General features: G+C 46.2%; 1 protein-coding gene across 1 annotated transcript in view; it reads right to left on the bottom strand.

Annotated features, from left to right (window-relative positions):
• LOC138569453 (metalloproteinase inhibitor 1-like) overlaps positions 1-24,314 on the bottom strand; it is a 385,026-nt gene that overhangs the window by 68,251 nt on the left and 292,461 nt on the right. The window contains exon 5 of the mRNA XM_069647433.1: positions 12,389-12,510. Within this exon, the coding sequence (XP_069503534.1) occupies positions 12,389-12,510 (122 nt within the window). The remainder of the gene's footprint in view (positions 1-12,388; positions 12,511-24,314) is intronic.

Raw genomic sequence — 24,314 nt, 5'->3', positions numbered from 1 at the left:
GATAATAAACAGCTACTCATTCTGATGTCTTTCAATCTGAACAATGATGGGAGACAGATTTCCCAATAGTCTTGAAGAAAAGAACATAGGAAACGCATGAGGATATCAACAAACGCCTCGTGACATACACATTTAGCTGATCCATTGCTTACCCTCGACCACTCGTAGGCAAAATTGCCTGCTGGAGGATATCCCTTCTGAATCTTAGATGCAGGGTGTTCTCGCTCAGTGTCGAGATATTATTCAAAACAAGGAGATTGTTTGTGTGTGAGTTAAGGTTGGGCAAGACGGACGTTTGCAGCGCTTCTAGTAGACTCATGGTCGGCCCCAAGCCCCAGTATTCGGTTTTCAAATCACCACCTCCCCTTCAACTAATGGCTCTGTTTCATCTCAAAATTATCTCAAAGCAGCTGCGCGTACCGTATTCCTAGCTTGGTAGAATCAGGGCACGTCGAATGATTTCTCCCAGAGATAGGAAGTGCCGTAGGGTTTCCTTAAAGATGTCTCCCTTCTCATTGTTCCATGACCACAACCAAAATAGCTACATTTGTCATTCTTTCCATTTCATAGATTGCCAGATCTCAGAACAGGGCATTTGCTGGGGCTGAATGATACTCAGTCACTTACCTTTATTTTGAACACATTTTAGTGGGATATAATCACCCACAACAGAGGGTTCAAAGTCCTTCATTACCAGCCGTCTTACCCAAACAGACCTATTCGATTTTTTCCTGTAGGGAAAGTGTTGCACGCCCGTCACTGACAAAGACATAGCCCTCTCCATGCAAAGGATAGTGTTTAGCATGCAGTAAACAGGGTTCAAAACTCATGAATCTGCTCCAAAATGGACTCCGGATAATGGGAAAGGCAGGTGGGTGTTGCCAAACTTACAATACATTGATTTCGAACATGAACTTGAAGCATAAAGTAAAGAAGTATAAAGAATTAGAAAGTTAACCCTCTGTCTCTTGTGTTAGTGAGATTCTGTAAAGGAAGAATCATAAGGTAAGTACCAGGCTGATTTATTAGGCTCCCTTGATGCATTCACTCTACAAAAGTATTTTAGGGCTGATTCAGAAACAGTTTTATTCACAAAAAGTATGCCTACACGTGGTGGTGATTTGTGGCAGGGCAAGGCAGAAAGATGTATGGATCACAAATGTGAAAAGCCTGCCTATCATGAACTGCATTTGGACGTACTAACAATTCAGTAAGAAAGAAGGTTATTGCAGAAATCTGTAATGCTGCCCGTCTCATTCCTAATTTATTTACATCTTTCAGACCTTTCCTTTTTAAGAAACAATCTTAACAAAAGATCACACCAACTGGGGAACATTTGCACCTTCACTGCATCACTTATAGTGAAATCGTTTGGGAGTGACATAAGTGTGCCATGACTACATCTTTATAATTATGCCTTAAATATACAAACACGTGCCTGCATGGACATCATTTAGTTGTGTCAGGTACACAAGCAGCTACCTATGAGCTTCAGCCTGTTACACACCTGGAACATTGCCTGTGATCCTTGTACCGTAGTCAATGATATTGTAGCAGAGGTGGACAGTGCATAATAGAGTTTGGGGCATTGCACTGCCCATTATGTACAGTCCATCACTTATTATGTTATATTCAGCACTCTACTTTAGGAACGATGCACATGACAGAATCATCCTATTGCATGCAGGTGCAGAGGACCTGAAATCCCTCATGTGTCCCACAAGGATGCCTGAAGGGCATACTTTCCAAAGGGCAGTAGGACTGTCTGCATAACCTGTGTAAAGGGCAAAACTGGCATATATTTTGGACTGACTAAATAATTAGTTTAAGGGCATTGCTGGCATGCATTGATCAGAGGTAGAATAACATTGTTTTATAATAGCAGTACAGACATGCATTGGGCACAGCCAGCATAACTTGCGTTCTTTCGGTGGCACGTTGGCATATATTGGACACACCTGGCAAGAACGTGTGTTCCCAGAGAGGCATATTACAAACTACTAGGCATAGCCATTATGAAAGGATTCTTACAGTGGCAATACTGGCATATGTGTGTGGACAGAAACATCATGAACCCATAGTCAAGTTGAAAAGGATTGTAGGCACTGGGCATAATGAAGTGTATTATACCGGACACTAATGGTATGTATTGTGGGCTCAGGGATTATGAACGTGTGTATTATGGTGGGTCTATTCGCATGTACTGCAAGCACAGGCATCAGGAAGTGTGTTTTACAGTAGCAATATAGACATATACTGTGGACACAAGCATCGTGAAAATGCTTTGGAAAATGCTCTTGTGCACTGTTGTCGTCCTGGAATCTGCTGTATTTTTTTCATGTGTCACCCCGTAAAACCGATTGCAAATTCTATGGCGTGTTTACCATTATTTTGCAAAAGGTGTGTGGTCAAATGCACAGTTTCAAAGCATAATTTGAATTTTTGATTGGGGCTAATCCCTCACAAAACCTTTGTCCTTTGGTTTGGGCACCTTGGCCGGCCCCACTTTCTCGCACATATTCAGGTGAAATACTTTTGCCAATCAATCTATGAACATTTGCCAGCTGCGAATGGATAGCAGGGCGGGGGGCGGGAGGGGTGAGGGCAGTGGCGTAACACAAAATGTGGGGGCCCCCCTGCGAGCCATGCTGAGGGGGCCCCCCAACTCGGCAACAAATCACGGGTTGCGCCACACTTTGGGCCGGCCTAGACTGTCACGCTTGCACAATACGCATGAACGTGCTGCTGAAGGGGTATGCCGCACACTGCACTAGGAAAAAGATATAAATATGTGTTTTAATGCAATATACAGCACACTTTCTGAGATAAATTGGCTATAAAGCCAGAGTGTTTGCAATTGTTTTGTAGGGTAACACAATCCAATACATGCAAGTCACCAACAGTGCACAGGAACATTAATGCTTCCAACTGGCTGCACAATGTAGACCAGTGTAAACACGTAATAACATTATAGTACAGAATGCCAGGCCACATTTAGACAAGCCTAGACTGTTTTCAGCAAAATGCCAGTCAAAGCAATAACACTCATCAAGAAGAGAGCACACAATAAAGCATGTGTCTCCATGGCCTCGAACAACATGGCCAAACTCTTTAAAATCTGCAAGGAACTGGTCAATCCTGTTGTGGTCTATACCTCTTCTGTTCCCTCCCATGCCCTCTGTACAGCTCTGGCCTCTCATTTCTCTGCTAAATCTCAGGACATCCTGTCCTCTATGTCCTCTTCCTCTCTCGGCCCATTTTGGCCATCTCTTCTCTCCTCCTCCTTTTTCCTCTTTCTCTCTGACAACACCTGACAAGGTTTCTAGACAAGTCCGATCTATGAAAGTGTCGTCCAAACAGGTGCTCCGCTGCTCCTCCAGAACCATCAAAGCCCATATTGACACCCTCGCTCCAGCCTTGGTCGATTTCTGTAATCACTCTTTCGCCACTGCAATGTTCCCCTCTCCCTTTGAGCACTCCCTTGTGCACCCACTCCTCAAGAAGCAGTCTGCTGATCCTACCTGCTGGAAAACTATCGCTCAATCTCCACCTTTCCTGAGCAAACTCTTGGAAAAGCTTGCCATCTCCCAGCTTACTCTCCACACTGAATCTGTTGGTTGTCTCCATGACCATCAGTCTGGCTTCAGAGCTGCCAGAGGCATGGAAACTTCTCTCCTTAACACCTCTGCTGCTCTCTAACCTTGATTCCAGCATTCCTTCTATTCTCATCCTTCATCTTTCCTCTGCTTTCGACAGGGTCAACATCGCCATCCTGATCAATCGACTCTGTGAGAACCTGAGCATCACAGATCAGACCCTAGAGTGACTGACCTACTTCCACTTGGACCGCCACTCCGCTCCCAGGTCGATCGTGGTACCATTCTCTCCGCCACCTCTCGCTACCTGTGGCATTCCCCAGGGCTCTATCCTCTCACGCTGGTTTTTCAACCTCTACTTGGCCACTTTGGCCTCCCTGATCTCTACCTTATCCTCTAACTTTCAGTGTTGTGCAGATGACTCAGCTTTCCTTCAGGCTCCCCTCATCCTCCTCTCCTCTCTTGCTCATTCCTGACTGTCTATCCACGATTCAGGATTGGTGCGCCTCCAACAATCTCTGCCTTAATGCCAGTAAGACAGAGATCCTTCTCATTGGGACCCTTGCCACTGTGTTTCCTCTCTCACTATAGCAGACCGCCTTGGGCCCTCTTCCTTTGCCTTCCTGCGAGGCAGAAAACCTTGGTGTCATCTTCAACGCCACACTCTCTTTCTCTCCTAACATCTCGGACATCACCAAGAAGTCCTACTACCAGCTGCTCCTCCTCAAAGGGACTCTTCCCTTTCTCACTCTCCACCAGAAGCTCACTGTCTCTAAGCTGGACTACTGCAACAGCCACTTTCTCAATCTGTCTTCCTCTAGTCTCCTTCATCTGCAAATAATCCAGAACAGGACTGCAAGACTTAGCCTTGGCCTCAAGCCCTGGGATTGTATTTCTCCAGCCCTGAAATCTCTCCACTGGCTGCAAGGATCAAGTTCAACAACCTTTGCATTGCCCACAAGGCTTTCTGGGGCCAGTGCCAACACTAAATCCAATGCTCTCTTCCAAAATACCTTCTTTCTCTAACCCTTCACTCAGCTACCTCCAACTCTCTAAGGCTTAGACATTTCTCCAGGCAGAGAGTGGGGGTAGACCTCTCTCCTCTGCTGGTGCCTCCAACTGGAATGGCCTCCCTGCCCCTCTCAAACTTGAGGCGGACAACCTGAAGTTTCGGAAGCAGTTAAAAGCTTTCCTCTTCTCTGCTGCTTTCTCTCTCTCTCCCCCCCTGCTGACCTACCTGACCTACATGTCTGCTGTACTGACTGGCTGCTTGGCTACCCTCAGAGTCTCTCTGAGTCCAGGCTCTTTCTTGATTGGTCACCCTTGCACTGCCTCCGGGCCTACCATGCACTTAGGGGCTGTAACTGTAACCCTGCAGTCCATTGTTCTCCTTGCACAACCAATAGCTGCTCTGCCCTGGCTGCACTTACTGAGAGCATTGCTGCCCTGTTTTCCCCTCCCCTCTCACTTGCACTTCCCTGCTCCCTTTTCCCTTGCACTTCTCGTTCTCACAATGACACAAGGCCTAGTGAGATCGTTTGTCTTGTCCTCCCTCTATCATCCCTCCCTTGTGTACACTTGTGTACAGGCGCATTATAAATGACTTGAATCACATCATATCATTTTATCACAGATGCCCAGAAAAATATACAATGCCGCAGTAAGAAATGGCTAGACTGGCAGCACCCAAATGCCAATCTAGCCAGGTAATTAAAGTTAGCAGGACTACTTTATCAGAAATGTCCAGTTAAAAGAAAGTCATACCAAACTGAGGAATGACTAGACTGGCTAAATCAAAATGCCTCTCTAGCCACTAATACCACATATCATGCCTGCTTAGCCTGGACATGGACAACCATTATGATTTATCACACAATCCTGCCCCCCCACACATCCACTCTCCCTCCCACCCACCACCCCAACCTCCACAATCAGCTCCTTGGCCCAGAATTACCTCTGCGTCCCTCTTCCTTGTCCCAGAGCTTTCGTATGAGGCTCCTTGCCTCATTGGTAAGTTCTGGGATGAGGAACTGCGGGACTAGGAGTGATGAAGATTACAGGTAGCTAAATCAGGCATTACCTCCATGTACCTCTACCTCTTCCCAGTACTTTTGTATGAGGCAGAGTGCCTCAAACACACGTACTGCCTCGTATATAAGTACTGGGACGAGGAAGAATAGGGCTAGGAGTAAGCAAGGCATTAAACACAAGTAGTAGCGCAACACCATTGAGTTGACTGGGCTTCAGCACTACCCCCCCTGACATTTTGGGCTATATTGACTCAACTTGGCTAACCTTTAGAGCAGTTGCCAGACCGAACAGGACACAGATTTTAAACGGCACCTGGTTTTTGCTGTTAACAAGAACACAGCAATTACCAACGTAAAGCATTTCACTGTTAGTACCTGCATTCAAATTCCACATTGTTTAGGCGATTGAAATCGTGATGTGGGTTTAGTACTTGCATGCCAGGGGAGTGATTGGAAGGGTAGAGAGGGAACAGGAGACTTATAGGAGAGAGTTAACTGCTTGTAACATTGAATCTGCACTTCAATAGTCTCATTAAAATGCGTAAATAATTTGGATGCGCCCACACAAATAAGTTTCCCCCTCCCCACTGCATGTGAAGTTAGCGCCTCTCCCAACATTTGAAGGGTTAGCCCCCCTGAAATGAAGGTTTTCTTGCGCCCCTGTACACAAGCACACACACCATTCACCTTATACACACCCAGTCATCCACACATTTAAGTGTGCACCCTTTCACCATAGACTCATACACGCACACCTCATGGAGTTGAGGGGGGGCCCTATTACTTAAAAAAGAAATTGGGGCTCATTACGGGTCCAGCGGTAACCGTGCTGGTGCTACCGGCGGGTTGCCGCCAGACCCATAAAAAATTACTATGGCCTGACTTCCCGGTGCCACCGTGCTATTTCAAGTCAGGCGGCTGGGAAATCAGGTGCCGGTAATTTCGTTAAACCCCAGACTCCACGGAAATGGGGACACAGAAGCACCTGCACCATTGTTAACGGTGCCGGTGCTTCCGTGACAGGTCTGCCTACCGTGGCTGCTGTACCTGGCAGGGTCAGACCTGTCGGGCACGGCAGCCCCACCAGGCAGACCTGTAATATGCCGGTCCGGAAACAACAGTGCCTGTAAGCTTACCAGCACCGTTGTTTCCGGACCGGCATGGTCAGAATGAGCCCCATTGTTTCTTTTTTAAGTCACTATGGGCCTCATTACGACCCAGGCGGTAAGTTACCGCCTGGGCCGTGACTTTACCACCATGGCGTAAACTACGTTCACGCCATGGTGGTTGGCGGACTTACCGCCCCATTCCGACCTTGGCGGGGCGGTAAGTCCCCAATTCCCATTTACCCTTCCCCATTCCCATTTTTGCCCCATAGGGCATAATGAGAGTGGCGAAGGCGTTAATTACGCCACCGTAAATTACGGTGGCGTAATTAACTCCATGGTCCCTTAGCGCCATGGATTTTAACACCTGCTAAAAGCAGGTGTTAAATCCGCCATGGCGCTAAGGGACCTCGTACTCAGGCGGTAAGGATCGGCGCTGTTTACGCCGTCGTTAAACCCTTACCGCCTGAGTCATAATTAGGCCCTATAACTTCATTAAGAAATTATTTCAGTTAAGGACCAAACCATAATCAAAATAATTTCTTTATGATGGCTGAGTGGCTTCAAAAACAAACAATTTCTTTTTGAAGGCATAGGGTTACCCCCCCACCCCCCCCCACCCCATGACATGGAGGCCTCCAGCCTAGGGTCTTCCATGTCATAGGGTACGGGGGCCCTCAGACTTCAAAAAGAAAGTTTCTTTTTGTAGTCAGTCTGCCTTCATAAAGAAATTATTTCTGTTACAGAAATGTTCTTTATGAATGCAGAGTGAATTTCAAAAGAAACTTTTTTTTTAGAAATTTTTTTTTTTTTTTTTTTTTTTTTACTGGGGCCCCCTCCCAGCCATGTGCTGGTGGGGCCCCCCACACCGCGGCCCCCCCGCACCGCGGGGGCTGCGGGGGCCCCTGTTACGCCAGTGGGTGAGGGGTAGAGCTTGCCAGACAATGAAGTTGGAAATGACCTTCAGTCAAACGTTTCTATTGTGAGAGCGATAATTTAAAGGGAAAGCACACTTACTGCTGCAGGTGCATAACATTTCAAATGTATTGGCCATTACTTTACACAGCACACACATGGTTATAATACATACATGTTATAATACATACATTTCTGTATTGGTACGTACAGCTTGGCTAACGACTATATAATTTGCCCTTTGCAGCACTGTACTCATTGGAAAGCGTTAACTGGTAAACAGAAACTGTGTCATGGCAAATGCCACCTTTAAATGGAATGAGATTGAAATACTATCCCCAGATCATGTCTTGCATACAGACAGTGTTGATTAAAATCTCTCTGTAACGCTGGCAAAGATGGCTATATAGTTGCCCTCCCCAGTACGACATTATGTTACCATACAACTCGGGGACCTGGCCGTCACAATATACACACCAGCTGGCGCACTGCACAACAAGCGCCTTTCCAGCCTGTGCCCTTGGATTGGCGTGCAGGACCCATGCTCGCTCCTCTGCCCCTCCATCTGCACTCCAGCGGAGAGTGGTGCAATTCCGTCTGCAGCACTCGACTGTCCACCACTTTAGTTTTGAGCTACTGCAGCCACATATAAACAGGACCTCTTTTCAGATGAATACATCGAGTATTCCAGACGTAAACCATACTCATAAATATAATTACATTTTTCAATTATTATTATCTGTTGGTGGTTGTGAACGAACCTGTGACCCAAATGCACAGTACAATTAGCTGAGGAAACCGATAAGAAGATAAAACAACACAAAGCCTTTGCCACAGCTCAAGGGACCTGTCCCCCACTGCATAAGCTGGAATGTAATGACCAATCGCAGAAGCTGTAAGTATTGTATTATGTCTGTAATACTTATAATGTACCAACAACTGCTACCATTCCTGTACCTCTGTAACTAAGCTCTCACAAGTAACAGCGCCTCAATGCCCGTGGGCTGCTTGCGCGCTATATAAATCTAAATAAATAAATAAATAAATAAATAAATAAATTAATATAGAACACAGAGGCCGCCATATTTCGGATGTCTCTCCTCACAGGGAAGCTCCTACAGCACACACTGGGATGTACCCTTAAATAAAGGGAAGTCATTTTTCCCTATACTTTTCCTAATTGAAATCTGTAAAACGTAGTTTAAGTCTTCTCTCCCACATATTCACTCCAAGTTAGGTGAGCGCTATAAACAATAAATCCAATAGTAACCATTTGGTACAACACTCAACAGCTGAAGTAAAAACCCTGCCAGTAAAACTGCCAGCAAGATGTTCTAAGTCTCTTAAATCATCATCGTCCCTCTGTGCTTCCCGAAAAGGCACAGGCTGACCACTCACTTAAATAGTAATGCCCCTGAGAAAAGACCAGCAACAGGCATAGCATCAAAACGTGTCAGGGGTTGTTTAAAAATGGGGAAAACAAAGACAGCACACAATTAAAAAAAAAATAGAAGAAAAGTTATGGAAAAGTGTTTTTGTATTTTAATTTGTAAATGTTGTAAATGTTTTCTTTGTACACGTGTGACAGACAAGATATGTTTGTGTCACAATAAGCATGTGTTGCTAGATAGGATAAAGTAACACAAAAAGTAGACATTTCACACAATCACACCGCATGAACTAAATCCAGGCTCTGCATAGGTGATATAGGCATAGATGTGTGACACAGCATTGAGAAAATTAGTGGTCATGTGATCAGGTCCTGCCTCTCAGCTGCTCTAACCACCACTAGGTTTCGCACCTTCCAGGCAGCTACATAAGGACTCCAGGCCAGCTCCAGGCTGACAGCATTGAGGAGGCTGCTGGCCAGCACTGCCACTCATTTGATCCACCCATCACCTTTTTAACCAGTCCTTAACCAGTCACATTTGTGCATCCTTATCACCGGCGTCCTTGGCAAAGGATAGACGAAGACAAGGACCTCAACTGTTTGTGCCTGATAGGGCTATGGGCCAGATCCGCTACCCTGCATCTCACCTACAAGGTAGTCGCTAGTACCTCTTGCGAAAGACCTCACTGTGTGTCTTCTCCCTCCAGTCACTCCACACCCTCATAAGGGTTTGATTGACCCTGGACAGCCCCGGCAAGCTACCCTAGCGAACCTCATCAATATTGCTGTTGCCCTCATTCAACACACATGCCCCCTCATGCTGAAGAATGCTCGCTCAGCAGTCACTCCCAGCGCAGAGATTGCAGACCTCTTCCCGTACAAAAACCTTCATCACTGAAACACAGTTGACTCCATCATCTCCTCATGTTTTTGACATCCTCCTTCCCCCAGGCTACTGCATACAACATGCCAACCAGCAAGGAATGGCAAGATACACAGTGGAAATCATCCACATGAGCGATTAGCCATGCCCCATCATCCTCTCTTCCATAACAAGCTCATTCGAATCACTCACCTTCCGGTTCCTTTTATCTCACACCTCATCTACAGACAACCTCACAGAAGTAACTCTTTCATTGCAGATATCTCCAACTTACTCTCCTTTGCCAAATTAGCGCACAGTAATAATGTCTTTCTCTGAGATTTTAACGTCCCAGAGTCTCACGTCAACAACCACACTCGAAGCACGCTTTTTGCACTGACCAGATCCATGGACCTTGAGCAAATTGTGGTCTCCCCCAAACACAACAAAGGCAACACTGGCCCCACCGGACTGAATTCTCTCCCCTCTATTCTGCAGACCTCCTTAAAGAAATTGCCTCCCTCAAACCTACTTCCTATTTTGATGATACCATCCCGGCCTTCATCATTAAACAACTGATGGGCCCAACACTCAAAGCACCCCTCTGCATCATGGATGCCTCCTTAACAGAAGGCTTATTGCGGACAACCTCAAGACTGGTCTCGTATGACCTTTTTTGAAAAAACAGACGCTAGACCCAGACGACCGGCTCAATTACCAGCCCATTATGAACCTCTCATTTATTGGCAAAAACTTGTACAAAGTAATCGCTGCATGACTGCTCATCAGAATCGAACAACTACGCCTCCTAAACAACTTTCAGTTGTGGTTACACCCCAAGTGTAGCATCGAGAGAGCCACCATCCAGTTGGTGGATGATGCCCTCCAAACTATGAAGAAGGGGGGCTCATGCCTCCTCATTTGCCTTGACCTCTCAGCTACATTCGACACCATCGGCCACTACCTCCTCCTCTCACTGCTTGCTAACAGGAAGGGATTTTCTGGTACTGCCTGATTTAGTTTACCTCTCAGGCAGACAGCAGGTCGTCCAGATGAACATGTTGCGTTCTAACCAATTCCCAGTCTCCTGCAGAGTCCCCCAAGACTCCACACTCTCACAAATCCTTTTTAATCTTTACATGGATCCTCCGGTCACACTCCTAAAAGACTCTGATGTAGCCTCCACCAATCACGGATAATACTAAATTGTACATAACATTAAAAAGCCTACAGGACATCAGTAGTTTCCGTGATTATATAACTATCATCCAATCTTGGAGGTTGACTGTCTACCTCAAAACTAACCCATCGAAGACCGAATTCAGCCTCATTGGTCCCCCCGCTGAACAACAACTTGTTAAACAATGGCTCAGTAATATGCGCTTAGAAGAATTTGACCCGCAGCTCTCGTATTCAGCTAAATCATTAGGCTTCACCACTGACAGCTGCCTCTCCTTCCAGACACGCATAGCCAAGAAGGCCCAAATGGCATGGCTCTAAATTGGCACTCTTCCAAAATCAAGCCTTCATCCCTCCATAAAACATCTGGACTGTAGTGCAGTCGCTTGTGGTCTCACACTTCAATGAGGGAAATGCTCTCTAGTTAGCGCTCCCAGGTGCTCACTTGGCTCCCCTAAAGCAGCTCACCACACTGCAGCACATCTTTTTATGGGTACGCAGAAATTCGACTGAATCACCCCCATCCTACTCAAACTACATTTCCTTCCTCTCCAAGCCATGATACTGTTCAAGACTGCCTGTATCATCTATAAAACAGTCATGAGTAGCACACCAGTGTAACTAGCGGCTAATCTCCACTTATCTTGTGGCACACAATTCTCATGCAGCAAATCGGTCAGCCGGAAGGAGTCAAGACTCATCCACAAAGAGAGCACCCGCAAAATCTCCTTCTCTTGCCACACACCCACCCTATGGAACTAGATCCCGGTATGGGATTGGAATGACCACACAATTCTCCAGTTTCACAACTCTCTCAAAACGTGGCTCTTTCAACAGCACCTGACCAAGGACTAATCCCAATGGATGCACACACTGCATCTCACAGTACTGCTATACTGTTAAAAGATGCCTGTCCATGCGTTAGCTACCCACACCCTGTACAGCATTCTGCTGCTCTCGAGCAAGGTTCGCTCTTTAAACAATAAAATAAAATAAATACAAATAAACCGTGTTGAATACATGAGCACGAACTACTACAGGCCTGGACGTAATGGGACATGAGGATATTGTGTTGTTCCTATAAATGTAGCAGCTGAATAAGATTTAGCAAGGCATTCCCAGCCTCTGCAAAGACGTTTCCAGTTCAATATGGTGGCGGCCATTAATACGAACCACAAGATTCATGTCTGTGATCCACTGGCTCACAAGCAGGAGTCAAGGCTTCAGAAGAAAAACAACATCAAAGTTTCCTCAGCAACAGAATGTGGTGAACAGAACCTCTTAAGAAACGGAAGCTCCAATGCACTCACCTCACAGCTGCAACCTTCTGCATATGCCCCGCGCAGGCCCACTACTTGCTCACTTGAGAGCTCGCTCCAAGGCTTGATGTAGTTGCAACTATTCAGCTCCACACTGCCAGGTCCAATGTTGCCTGTTTATTGTTAATCAAAAAAGCACCTTTATTAAACAAAGACCTTATTGACCTGATGAAAGCAAAGCTTGAATGTAATAACTTAAGAGGTGAAACAGCATTTCATTTTGTTAAACCTTTGCTAGTGTCAGTTTGCCAGGCCTTGGTACGCCTGTTTGACTAAGCTTTTTGCCTGGTGTTTATCACAAGAAGAAAATGCCAGCTATGTTTCTTCTGCCCATAGGCAAGGACAGGTTGCACCATTTGCCACATACAAAATGTGGGATGACAACAAGGGCAAAGTTTGCCGTCTCCAGCATCAACAACAATTAAAACATTGATTGCTTCATTTTTGGTGGTTGCAGAGATCAATCAAATATGGACACTTATGGGACCTGTAAAACTAAATGCAGTAGTGCAAGATGTTGGACTTCATAAAACCCTTGGTAGTAATCCTTAATCAGGCAGAACAGTATAAGAATCCCAGCATACTTCATGTAGGCAGAAAATAACGCCTGCGTTATTCCAAGGGAATAGCATTATCAGAAAATACCGCCGAATTACAAGGTGCAGAATCACCTTTAAAATCAACCAGTTTCTACTTTCAGAACAGTGATCATGGTAAAAAAAAATGTAAAATGTCTCCAGAACCTTTGTAAAGTTGTTTACAGTACAGAAGTAAGTCCTTGCTCTATTGGAAATGGTGTGTCCATGGATACATTGGAAGGGGTGAAAAAGTGGGCCTCGATGATGCTCACCTTCTCACCACCTCTCCAATGTAATGCATAAAAAGGTCAAAAGTGGACCTTCGGCACATTGGTAAAAATGTGAAGTTGTGGTCTCAGCCCATACACAATCTATTTCCACTCTCCGAATGAAGGTTGAAATAGTTAAAAAAAAAAAAAAAAACATATTCCAAGTAGATTTTCTGAAATACCACACATAGGATTTTCGGGTAATCCACTACTGTTACCGCGGATACAGTGGTATTCTTGTAACTGGGTGGATACTTCAGATAACCACAGACAGTAATGGTAAATACCACAACTGGGAATCCCCCTAAAACATAAGCTCACACTGTAATGAAACCCTTTGTTTCATGGTACATAATATTCCAACATTTCTATTTTATTTCCGTCGTTTTTATCTGTAAACCTAGCCCCCTTTAAATACTAAAATCTGGCTGCTAGTCAGTCCCACGTACAAGTACTGAAGAAATATATTCTCTGAAACTCTGAATTACCTGTGACATGATTTCTGGCCAGTCCATCCTGACCAGCGGGATGAATAACCGCAGCAATGGATGGGAAGACTAGACGGGATAGGGGTACCAGATATTTGACACCCAACGTTTAGCAATGAATTATTAAAGCTCTAGGCTACTTTTTTAAGAATGGAGCCTTCAACCCCCTCAGAATGGCGTAACCTACTTATCTAAGAAATAAGATTGTGAGTCAACATTTTTGGTCAAATCTAGGTATGCATCTTTTACATTCCGGCGAGGCTAGGGACGGTGTGGTGACGTGAGATTTGACTTTGCTTCCATTCATTTTCATGAGCTGCCACTGCTTGTGAGTGAGCCGCTGTGAGGGCGCACCCCCAGAAGGGACATTTCCTGCAGCACTAACCGGGAGAGGCAAAGCCCAGCGAGGCTAAGGGCTGTGTTGATGCTGCCGGTGTTCACGTCAGAGGGGGGCCACCCTACTATATCCGACAGTGTGACCAAGGATGCTACGGTAAAGGCCACTGTTTTGGGGGAGCTGGGTGCGTTTTAATTAGCACGTCAGGTCTGCCAGCGATGTTCCAGGTTTGCCACTTTGAGAGCTTCTTCTGTCTGGAGAGTGCCAGCTCTGTAGGCGGAAGGCAACTGGGACAAGCAGAGACTTTCTTATTGGATACAGAAGAAGTTGAAGACCTTGCTATTTAGATAGGACCTCTCCCGGATCTCTATGAACATATTTCTGCCTGGCTGTTATCTGGACCTTTCTTTGGATTACCCTTGGTATTTGTGTTTGTTTGTCTCGTGCCCTTAAGCCTTCATGCCACATGGTGCGCTTTATAAATATATGAAAGTAAAGTATTGTGAATGCCTTTTTTCCTCCAGTCTCGCGGCAGCGACAGCAAAGTACCAGCTATTATCTATAAGATACAAGCCGCGTAGGAGCCTGCGAGTGACCAAAAGGACCAAAGTTAAAGGCCAGTGCCAACTAAGAATTGTGTAGTGGGAAAACATTTACTCCGATTTTTAATTCTATTTCTACTGCTGTTGACACTGTCTGTTAAGGAGATCAACCTCGTCTGAATTGGGCACCCTGAGTGTTAGCGAGAATTCTCCAAAATGGCAAATTTCCCTTATCTAATGAGTCCCTCAGCAGCTTTGCTGGATTTCTAGGATTTTTCTTTTTTCATCTGGTAAGAGTGTGAGCCCTTTTTCACACTCTTACATGTGTTTTGCTGTGTGTGTTTAACATGTTCTTGTGTTCATAGACTGTGGAGCCTCACCTACTCCACAGGCATCATCTTTTTACTATTTGTCACAACGGCTTATCTTTTATACTTCCCAACTCAGACTCAATTTTCTGGGACTGACTACTGTCTCGCAGAACATCTAAAGTTGCCATTAACTTTATTAGTCCCTTTAAAATCCACAGACCCAGTACAACCTATCTTACAGAGAATACTGGAAAGGGTTAATACTTATCCCTTTTTGTCTGGTTCTCTCGGAGCTTTGTTTCGCTCCCTTTTCATCAAGACTGGTGGCAGTGGTAACTACCCTATTTTTCCTACCAAGGTTATGTTAAATAACCTTGGTATTGTTTTAGGCTATCTGGGTAGCCTCGAACCTAAACCCGCTAGACCATATAGGTTTTTATACGGTTCCAGCTGGGTTTATTCGCCATTTCTTTTTGAAAATGTCTTTCTCATGTTTTACTCAACGCGCCAAATCAGGTTTGGTTCCTTTGTTCACCGTATTTTCTGCGGGCTTCTACACAGAAGCCCTCCTTATGCGCCTGTATGTCTGGGGGGGACAGGATCTGAGGGATGGGTTTAGGACTCCCTGCACATGTCGCACTCTGATCTGATTGGCAGTGGTGACTGTCCCGGCGGGACAGCCACCCTGCTGTGTGATTGACAGCCAGGCTGTGTGAATGTGGGAAAACTGCATAAAAAGCAGGTCTCTGGGTCTGGAAAGGCAGAGTCGCCACTGGAACGAAAGAACCGAAGGGGAGCTGATGGAAGAGGACCCCTACAATGAGTGAACCGCCCGGGGGAAGCCCTGCTACAGGTCTGAATCTTCAAGCTCCAACGACAGAGAAGATCTACCAGGAATTGTCTTCCCCTGAGCTGGTGGGACCAACCCGTTAGCCCAAACTGCAAGCCAGGACTCCCTCCTCTGGTCGAATTTGCTGTACAGAGCTACAGTGAACCGGATAGCCAGGAAGGTTGGACCCTGCTTGGGTTTTAAGGAGCGCACCTTTTATTTGTTGCTTTGCTCTGCTGCTGGTTTCTTCCCTGGGCAGTGCAGGACCCTCCAGTCTTCCTACTGCATATTCCTCTCTGAGTCTACTGACTCACGTGCCCCCATCGGCTCCATTTCCATTCCAGGAGCTCAGTGAGTGTTTGCAGGCAATAAGCGTCTGATTCTTAGTGTAACTGTTGTTTATTTGGTAATCCTGTGTTCTTGTAGCAGGCCCCTCGCTCTCCTTCCCACCCTGCACCCTCTTCCTGATTCCACCGCCCTCCCGCCTCCCGACCCACCCACCGCCCCTCCTATTGGTTCTTGCATATTCCTCTCCGAACCTACTGACTCGAATGCCCCCACTGGCTCCATTTCCATTCCAGGAGCTCTGTGAGTGTTTGCCGGCAATAAGTGCCTGATTCTTAGTGTAACTGTTGTTTATTTGGTAATCCCGTGTCCTCGTAGCAGGCCCCTCGCTCTCCTTCTCTCTCCGCACCCCCTTGCTGATTCCACCGCCCTCCTGCCTCCCGACCCGCCTACCGCCCCATCTATTGGTTCTTGCATATTGCACAATTCCACCGTGGCTGCTGCGTGAGTATAGTGCCTGCCTATCTGCTACTCTCCTTTGTTTCAGTCCCTAAAGCTAATTTGAGGGCCCCCTGGCCCTAGATCGCCTTGCCGCGCTCCTTTCTCCCTCCTCGCACCCGCTTCCTGGTTCCCCTTCCTTCCGCCTCCCGCACCGCCCCCACCCGCTCTGATTGGCCCTGTCGAGAGCGACCGCTTTTATTACTAGTCTTCCCAGGGCAGCCCTATGCCCGGCAGCCCATCGGCTAAGGACCCAAGGCAAAGTACGGCTCCTTCAGTGACGGCTCCAGGTTGTATCTGCAGGTATCAGCAGGAGAAGCAAGAAGCCAACAATAAGTAAGTGTGGCAAGGGCGGGGACAGAAGCAATTACTTCACACTATACTACCCTACCACTCAACCCTAGAAGCTAAACTATTGTAAAAATCTTCATACCGTGGTGGCATTGCATTTAGAAAGCCCGCCTAACAGCATTGCTGTGATATTGTTGCATCGAGAAAGTTTGCCTTAACAGCATATCTGTGGTATAGTTGCATTACAAAGTCTTTTAGTTGCATTTAGAAAGTGTGCCTAAACAGCGTATCTGTGGTATAGTTGCATTTAGAAGTCCGCCTTAACAGCATGTCTGTGGTATAGTTGCATTAAAAAGTCTGCAGAACAACATATCTGTGTTATAGCTGCATTTAGAAAGCGTGCCTAATAGCATGTCTGTGGTATAGTTACAATTTCTGTGGTATAGTTGCATTCAGAAAGGGGGAATTCACCGTTGAATTTAGAAGCGTCCCTAATATCCTCGCTGTGCAAAATTGAATTTGGCTGCCTAATATCATCCCTGTGCAAAGTTGAATTTGGTGGCCTAATATCCTCTCTGTGCAAAGTTGAATTTGGTTGCCTAATGTCCTCTCTGTGCAAAGTAGAATTTAGAAGTGTGCCCAATAACGTGCCTTGCTTGAATTTAGAAGTGTGCCTAATATCCTCTCTGTGCAAAGTTGAATTTAGAAGTGTGCCTAATAGCGTGCCTTGGTTGAATTTAGAAGTGTGCCTAATAGCATGCCCTGGTTGAATTTAGAAGTGTGCCTAATAGCGTGCCCTGTTTGACTTTAGAAGTGTCCCTATTAGCGTGCCTTGGTTCAATTTAGAAGCGTCCCTAATATCCTTGATGTGCAAAATTGAATTTGGTTGCCTAATATCATCTCTGTGCAAAGTTGAATTTGGTGGCCTAATATCCTCTCTGTGCAAAGTTGAATTTGGTTGCCTAATGTCCTCTCTGTGCAAAGTCGAATTTAGAAGTGTGCCCAATAACGTGCCTTGCTTGAATTTAGAAGTGTGCCTAATATCCTCTCTGTGCAAAGTTGAATTTAGAAGTGTGCCTTGCTTGAATTTAGAATTGTGCCTATTAGTGTGCCTTGGTTGAATTTAGGTATGCCTAATAGCGTGCCCTGGTTGACTTTAGAAGTGTGCATATTAGCGTGCCTTGGTTGAATTTAGAAGTGTGCCTAATATCCTCTGTGCAAAATTGAATTTGGTTGCCTAATATCCTCTCTGTGCAAAGTTGAATTTAGAAGTGTGCCTAAAAGCGTGCCTTGCTTGAACTTAGAAGTGTGCCTAATATCCTATCTGTGCAAAGTTGAATTTAGAAGTGTGCCTAATATCCTCTCTGTGCAAAAGTTGAATTTAGAAGTGTATATAACAACATCACTTTGGCAAAGTGGAATTTAGACAGTGTCCCTAATAACGTCACTGTGCCAAGGTCTAGAAAGGCTGCCCTATAGCTTATCTGTGTCATAATTGCATTTAGAAAGTCTGCCCTATAGAATATCGGTGGCATAATTGCATTTACAAAGTCTGCCCTATAGCTTATCTATGTCATAATTGCAAACAGAAAATCTGCCCTACAGCATATGTTTCATAATTGAATTTGAAAGTTGCATTTAGAAAATTTACCCTATAGCGTATCTGTGTCATAACTGCATTTAGAAAGTCTTCCTAAATTGCACTTAAAAGTCCACCTAAAAGCATATCTGTGGTGTTGTTACATTCCAAATTCTGCCTAATAGCATACCTGTATCCCAGCTTGCTAGAAGAAAGTCTACCTAACAGCGTAACTGGGCTGTAGTTGCAACTAGATAGTCTGCCTAATAGCATATTCTATTGTCTAGCTACATTTCAAAACTGCCTAAAGGCATATCTGCAGCCTAGTTTGCAATTAGTACATTAAAACTTAGAATAAGTGAATAATATCACCCTTTTTAGTAGAACCCAGAAATCGTGAATAATGTCACCCAGTGGTATAGCTGAATTTATAAAGTCCAAATATAAAGTGTAATTTGCATCTGAAACTGTACCTAATAGCAGGTACTGCTGTGGTACTGTTAATCATAGAAAGAGTGAACAATTAACATCCGGTGTTATAGCTAAAGTGGGATGGTGTGAACGAAATCTTCCAACCCATCTATATCACAGTTACTGACCATGAGTGCACCCAATCCACCAAGGTCTGCCGGAAACGACCCCCGTGCACTGCCCCCCTCCTGCCAGCCCTGCCTCCCATCCTCCCACCCTCCACCACATCCCCTACCCATCCCCTTTCCAAACACCAAGCCAGAGGGGCACGATGGCGAGCCAACCACCCTAAGACCTCTGCTCCTCTGAAACCCTCAACCGATCAGCCTACTATGATCATACCCGCTCCCCTCACTAGCCTCCAGGGCACACCCTGCCCAGCAATCATGCACCCCCCGCTTTTCCCATCAACCCCCACGATCATCCCCCCCGACCACACTCTTTCCCCTCCCTAAAAACTGCACGGCTAGCCCTAGCAAGAAGAGAAGCCTCATCCCTATCCCCCTCTGATCCCCCCTACCCTCTCGCACCAATCGCAACAAAGACACTAAAGAGGAAACGTACCTCGTCCCCCTCAATCTCTCAGCACTCATCGCCTCCCCTGTCTCTACCCACCACCTCATCCCCCCAATCACCACCCTCCCCCATGCCTCACCCTGCCTGAAACCCCTCTCCCTCGATTTCTCACCGACCACAACTGAAACTCCTAACCCCCCCCCACACCCCACCTTCAAATCCCCCGTGCCAAACCCAATCATCCCAACACACACGTCCATCCACTCCCACCTGAAACCCACCAACTTTTCTGCTCGCCCACTCTTTCCATCGACCATCAACCACCCCACCCCTCTACAGTTTCCACCCTCTCCCCCTCACCCCCATCTCTGCAGCTCAGACATCAACCGCATCTGCCGAAGTGAATTGCATCCTATTTTATGCCCAATCCATAGCAAAAAACAGACACAGCATCTTTGACCTCCTCGACTCTGACAAACCAGACCTGGTCTTCATCACCGAAACCTGGTTCTCTGACAACTTTGCCCCTATCGCCAATGAAGCCTTCCCCCCCGTCTACTCCCTCATCCCACTGAACCGTCCCTCTAGAGTAGGAGGAATAGCATTTGCCTTCAAGTCTCACTTCCATGCCTCAATCATCGACAACCAACCTTGCATTCCATCCCGTGAATCACTCCTCGTTAAACTATCCCTTCCCCCTTCGTTCTTCCACAGCTTCCTAATAATCTACAGACCCCCTGGCTATGATAGACAATTCTCAAAAAACCTCTGCAACTCTATTGCCACCCTCCAACTAAACCATCCCAACCTCACCCTTCTACGAGATTTCAACATATGGCTCGACATTTCCACCAACCCTATGACACACACTCTGGTTGACGGCCTAGACGCGATTAACCTCTAACCCTACATAAACGGCCCGATGCACTATAAAGGACACACTCTTGATACCATCTTCAGCTCCCACAACCGGATACATCTAAACCCCCCCACCCCTATCATCTGGTCCGATCACTTCATTGTTTCTTTCGCCATTCGCTCACCCAACACGCTCCCCGTACCCGAACCTGAACCTCCAAATCTACGCAAATGCTGGAAAAAACTAAAAATCCTTCCTGACCTAGCCGACGCACTCCTCCAGTCTCCTCCGCCTACCTGCCTACTCAATAATCAACTAACCCCAGACGCCTTTGACTCATGGCTCAACACCACACTAATGCGGCTCAAACTCTCTTGCAAACCATCAGCCCGCCGTGGCCTTTTCCCTAGATGGTTCACACCTGAATTGAAGACCAGTAAACAACTATATAAATACCTAGAACGCAAATGGCAGAAAGACAAAACTCCCCTGAGCAGATCCACCTTGGCCCGGCACCTTCATCAGTACAAGGCCGAAATCTGGAAAGCAAAAAAAGCCCATTACAACTCCTGAAACATAAAATGTAAAAACCCCAGCAAATAACTTCCCAAAATCATCACCGAATTCACCAAACCATCAAGCACCACTACCGTCCCGATCCCCTCACAATCACTGTGCGACTCTCTCTCCACTTTTACACCACAGCTCTCGAAAGAACAAACGCTCTAACCAACAAACTAGCTCTCTTACACCCACCAGGCAACCCACCCTCCATACCGGCCAACCCACCGCCTGCTACCACCACGCAACCAACGTTCGACTCCTTTAGTCCAATATCAGCCGACCAATTTCTCAAACTTCTCTCTGCCCGCAAACCATCAGGCTCTCCGCTAGACCCTTGCCCGGCCACAACCCTCAAAGAAATTTTTGCTTCTACCTGCGCAGAAGAACATGCAAGAACCATCATAAATGACTCCCTTTCCTCTGCAATTTTTCCCGATGCATTCAAAACAGTTCATGTCAAACCTCTAATAAAAAAACCTTCCTTCGACGCTCTCAAGCCCAAAAACCACCGCCCCATCTCAAACACCAGGTTCCTTGCCAAACTCATCGGCCGAACCACCTACTCCCAACTAAATGCCTTTGTCGAAGCCAACAATCTCCTAGACCCCGCTCAATCAGGTTTCAGAGTCCGACACAGAACTGAAACCACCCTAACTTCAATCTGGGATGACGTTAAAAACACGGCAGACTCTGCAGGATGCGCTGCATTAATCCTTCTTGACCTATCCGCCGCCTTCGACACAATCACTCAATCCTCCTTGACCGCCTACACTCTCTAGGAATTCGTGGAACCGCTCTCAAATGGATAGCATCCTTCCTCAAAAATAGGAACCAAATAACCCTACTCTCCACCTATTCCTCGCAAGCCCGACCAGTCGACACGGGAGTTCCACAAGGAGCAAGCCTATCAGCCCTCCTGCTCAATCTCTACATGGCCACCCTCCCACGAATGATTCATTCACACAACATCCTGTGCTACAACTATGCTGATGATACTCAACTAATTCTAAAACTCCTGAACTCAAAACCCAACTGCTGACCTGACCACGCTTTCTGCCTCCTCGACATAGAGCTCTGGATGACCACAAACCACCTCTTGCTAAACCCCTCCAAAACCAAAATCATGGTATGTGGCAACACCGAACTTCTTCCACACACACTACCCTGGCCATCTGCCATGGGCAACTCACCGACTCCCTCTAATTTAGTAAAAAACATTGGATGCACTCTGACCTAACACTCTCGTGCCAACGTCTCAAAGTCCTGCCACTACCACCTTAAAACTATTAGGCGCATTTTTCCATACCTCTCCTTTCCCAACAGACTCTCTGCGGTCCAATCAATTGTTATATCAAGACTGGACTACGCTAACCCCCTCTACCTCGGAGTCCATGCATACCAACTTACTAAACTACAAAGAGCACAAAACGCTGCAGCCAAACTGCTACTAGCGCTTGGCCCGAGAGACCACATCTCCCAAGCCCTCAGAACTCTGCACTGGCTCCCGGTTGCCCGAAGGGTGACCTTCAAAACCTTATGCATTTCTCACCAAGCACTGCATAAAACCGGACCTCAATATCTTCAAGACAAACTAAAACCCTATCACCCTGGACGTACTCTAAGATCAAGCTCAGCCGGTCTCCTAGTCATACCAAAATCAAACTCAGTCAGGTTAGGCGGATCATCATTCTCAGCCTTGGCACCCACGCTGTGGAACGCACTACCACCCCACATCCGACTCACTGAAGACCTCATGTCTTTCTGCAAATTACTGAAAACTTGGCTCATTCCCTAAAACCGACCCCGAACTCAATCTAACTCAAACTGGATAACAGCATCTCAATGACCTTGCCAAATGCTACATCATAGATAGAAATGCAGCATCATGATCCGATCGAGAAATCGGAAACTATTATCCTCTATCGGTTAGCTAAAAAGGACAAACAAAATAGAATGAGTAAAATGGATCAAACCTGCGGAGTAGATAAAAAGAATAAGTTGTACGAGAGCAGTAAAGTGGCTGAAATTAATGAAATGGACAAAATAAATGTAATGGACAAGAGGATCAATGTGGATGTGAGGAATAAAGTGGATAACAACAATTCAACTAACCCAAACTACTAGATCTTAAATAACAATAAAACAAATAACAATACAACATCAAGATCCAAGCGAGAAATCGAAAACTAATAACCTCTAATGTAAACTAAAAAGGACAAACAGAATAGAATGAGTAAAGTATTGTACGAAAGCAGTAAAGCGGTTGAAATTAATGAAATGGATGAAATGATTACAATGGACGAAAGGAACAAAATGGATGAAAGGAATAAAGTGAAGAGGATGGAAAGATGAATACAGGAGACGGATGAGTGCACAGACAGATGTCTTGGAATGTATGAGTGCATGGTATAAATGGAAAGTACAGAATAGATGATTCGAGTACATGAGATGGGTGTAGTGCATGGGACAGATGGAGAGCACAGAACGGATCGAGTGCGTGCGACAAGTGACATGGGCTGAACCGATAATGCAGGATGAATGAACGAAGTGACTGGAGAGGATGTCGGTGGAGTGGATGAAGCGCGTTGAGCGGATGTGTGTGTTGAGCGGACGAGTGTGTAGAGGGGATGAGAGTGTAGAGCAGATGAGTGTGTGGAGCGGATGAGTGCGTAGAGCGGATGAGTGCGTACAGAGTGGATGGGTGCATAGAGCGGATGGGTGCGTAGAGCGGATGGGTGCGTAGAGCAGATGGGTGCGTAGAGCAGATGGGTGTATAGAGCGGATGAGTGCGTAGAGCAGATGAGTGTGCAGAATGAATGAGGGCATGGAGCAGATGAGAGCGCGAAGCAGATAAGAGCGTGGTGCGGATGTAGGTTGTGGTGCAGATGTAGGGTGTGAGTGGATAATAGAGTGGATCGGATGTAGGTTGTTGAGCAGATTTAGGGTGTTGAGCAGATGTAGGGCATGATGGTGTTGAGCAGATGTAGTAGAGTGTTGAGCAGATTTAGGGTGTTGAGCAGATGTAGGGTGTGGTGGTGTTGAGCGGATGTAGGGTGTTGAGCGGATGTAGGGTATGGTGCGGGTGCGGAGTGGGTGTTAGAGTGTGCAGCGGGTGTAGAGTGTAAAGCGGGTGTAGAATGCGGAGCGAGGAGAGGGTGTCGAGTGTGGAGCGGGTGTCGAGTGCGGAGCAGGTATCGAGTGTGGAGCAAACTGGTGATTTATGTGGATGGAACGGGTGAAGTGGTTGGAAGGAACGGGCCAAGTGGTTGGAAGAAACGGGTTTAGTAAGGGGAAGAAACGGGTGAAGTGGGCAGTAAGAATGGAGGATGGATCTGGAAGAACAGGTGATTTATATGGACGAGACGGGTAAAGTATGAGGAAGGAACGGGTGAAGTATGTAGACAAAATAGGTCAAATTTACTGAATAGAATGATTGAAGTATGTGGATGGAACAGGTGAAGTGGATGGATCAAGTGAAAAATGTGATTGGAACGTAGGAA

Source organism: Ambystoma mexicanum, chromosome 2q, assembly GCF_040938575.1.
Source record: "Ambystoma mexicanum isolate Mex_15411 chromosome 2q, UKY_AmexF1_1, whole genome shotgun sequence".
NCBI lineage: Eukaryota > Metazoa > Chordata > Amphibia > Caudata > Ambystomatidae > Ambystoma > Ambystoma mexicanum.
Note: the sequence above shows the minus strand (reverse complement) of the source record. Positions and strands in the feature narration are given on the sequence as shown.